The 2,644-nt window shown below is 44.1% G+C and overlaps 1 protein-coding gene across 1 annotated transcript; it reads left to right on the forward strand.

The window, feature by feature from the left end:
- Positions 1-473: 473 nt before the first annotated feature.
- Positions 474-2,419, forward strand: LOC139468996 (uncharacterized). Its single transcript, XM_071251132.1, has 2 exons — positions 474-1,406; positions 1,752-2,419. The coding sequence occupies exons 1-2, from the start codon at positions 474-476 to the stop codon at positions 2,292-2,294; spliced, it is 1,476 nt and encodes a 491-aa protein (XP_071107233.1). The 3' UTR covers positions 2,295-2,419.
- The last annotated feature ends 225 nt before the right edge of the window (positions 2,420-2,644 follow it).

Below are 2,644 nucleotides of genomic sequence, written 5' to 3' on the forward strand. Positions count from 1 at the left end.
GGTGAAATGGGGTTTAACGTCGCCTCAAAGATGATATCGCTTATATAGCGACGTGCATGTACGTGTACGGGATGTGTGTGTGTGTGTTTGGCTGCTTGTACTAGTCCGGACTGATGCCGATATATAGTGCTAGCTCACTGAGATACCGTGCCGCAGTTTAACATGAATACCCCACTTAGACACAGTATACTGACTCTGAGCCGACCAGTCCTTGTTTTAGCCCCTTAATGCTGAGCACCAGACAGGGCAACAACAAGTCCCATTTTTAACGTCTTTTGGCATGACGCGACTGGGGATCGAACCCCGGACTTTCCGCTCTCCGAGCGGACGCTCTACCATTAGACCACGGAGACGGTCCTTATATCTTAGGTTTTCAATTGACCTCGACATGAACTACTTACATCAAAGTGTTATCTAAGACGTGCCCGTTACAGCACACATTTTATATAGAACAAAACTGGAACTCTAACTCTATGTGTCGACGTGCAATCAGGCAGGTGATGATGGACGCTCGGATTCTCTCCGTGCTGCTGAGCACCCTGCTTCAATATGTTTCTTCCAATGTTATAGTATATCCTTCTCCTCAAGGAATCCACCCATCAGACAAGTTCGACGTATCAATCTCTCAAAGCGGACACCAACACCAATTATTTGTTTACATCAGCAAATCTGACCAACGAAGTAAGCAGACATCCCGAACACAACCAGGCAGAAGTATGTCATGGACGTCCTTCGCCTTCACTGGAGCTGCCGTCACCGTTGAGGTCCACGCCCCCAAAGACTTCAATAATTGTCTCGTCAAACCTTCTAGCTATGGTTACAAGTGTAGGAGAACGGGAATCAAAACAGCAGCTTTCACCGTCTCGCACAACACACGTATGATGTCCGTGGAGTTTGACTACGATTACGGTTTCGGTGTCTCGGACATCGTCGACAAACTCTTTGTCTTTGCTGACCCACCTGAAGGAAGTGTCCCCTCACCGCACGACAGAAATGTTCTGTACTACGGCCCGGGGATCCACGACCTTCACAAGGAAATAGTGGTTGATAAGGATATAAGGGAGGTATACATCGCCCCGGGAGCGTACATCAGAGGGGGATTTCAGCTTCCACATGGGCGAGTGAAATTCCACGGTCGAGGTATTGTTTCTAACGAAAATTTTGTTCGGCATGATGACAGCATTGGCCAATCAGCAATCGATTTTAAAGGGTCATCAAACAACGTATTTGACGGTGTGACGATTGCTGACCCTTCTACGTTCTTCTACCTGAGCAACGGGGACGACAACGTTGTCCGCAATGCTCGTCTTGTAGCGGCGTGGATGGGGAACTCCGACGGAATCGGGATCGGGGATCGAGGATTGGTAGAGGACAGCTTCATAATAGCTGATGACGCCAACATTAAGGTAATCAAACTATTGATTCTTCTCGAAAAAGTATCATAACGTAGTTTGCAGTTTGTATAATTCTGAGTAAACTTTATTTCTTCAAATTTAAACATCATAAAACTGAGCATACCGTTTATATTAAACCGTAGATCATGTATATATTTAAGTTTTTAGCAGAGAGTTTTAAGGAATATGGAAACGATTTCGACGCTTTTGTTTAATGTCAGAATAGAAACATTAAGCAGAAAGGATGACCATATTGCAAGAAGCGCATTTTTTAGGAAAACTGTTTTGTGGTGGATTGGGTAGCGGTAACATGTATAACTTGTTGGAAATTCAATTCTCGTGTTTTGCTATTTTCAGATGCACAAGAGTCATATGACCGTGAGACGGTGCGTACTGTGGCAGATGCAGAACGGGGGCGTATTTCAGACAGGGTGGACGACAGCATACGTCCGCAACGTCAGCATCAGCAACATGGACGTCATACACGTCGACTATTGCAAGTTTAAAGACCCATGTACTCACTTCAGTTCGAATGATGCTGTTCTTGACACATTCGGTAATACACGTCATTTTGACATCAGTGACATGCGCTTCGAAGACATACGGGTTGAAGGATCGTGCCCCAGGGTTGTCCATTTCGTTATGAATCCTGCGGCGAAAGGGACCATCTCGAACCTAAAAGTCATCAATATGTCTGTGGAATCTCAGCCAACGAATGACCCTCTTCATAATGAAATTGCTGGAACTTCCATTGGCGGACGTATAACAAATTGGCAGTTTGTGAACTTTAAGGTCGGTGGTCACTGTATTAGTAATCCAGATCAAGGCGACTTCCGTATTGATCCTCATACAACCAAGGACATCACCTTCTCTTGTCATTCGGGTTCAATAATTGGATGACACTTGACACTCGCAACTGTTGTATAATCTGTATTTCAATGCATATACATCGATTAACTACATGTAACGGTCGCTCTAGTTCCGGCAGTATCTGTGGTAGAAGAAATATGGTAGTTATTTTAGTTAAAAGGTCTATAATCGATTTGATAGCAGTCGTTATTATGTCAATACAATTGGTGTTATCAATTATATGTTTTTAATTTTAATTTGCGTTCTCAAGCGAAACACATATATTAGGCCACGACCATTATCGGAGTACTGGTGTGGCTGACAGCAAAGTTTGCGGGGTTTGGGTGGCATTATTGCCCTGAACGATGTCATTGGTGTGGTATTGTTGTCTATAATGTTTT

Source organism: Haliotis cracherodii, unplaced genomic scaffold (assembly GCF_022045235.1).
Source record: "Haliotis cracherodii isolate W230 unplaced genomic scaffold, xgHalCrac1.p SCAF_2, whole genome shotgun sequence".
NCBI lineage: Eukaryota > Metazoa > Mollusca > Gastropoda > Lepetellida > Haliotidae > Haliotis > Haliotis cracherodii.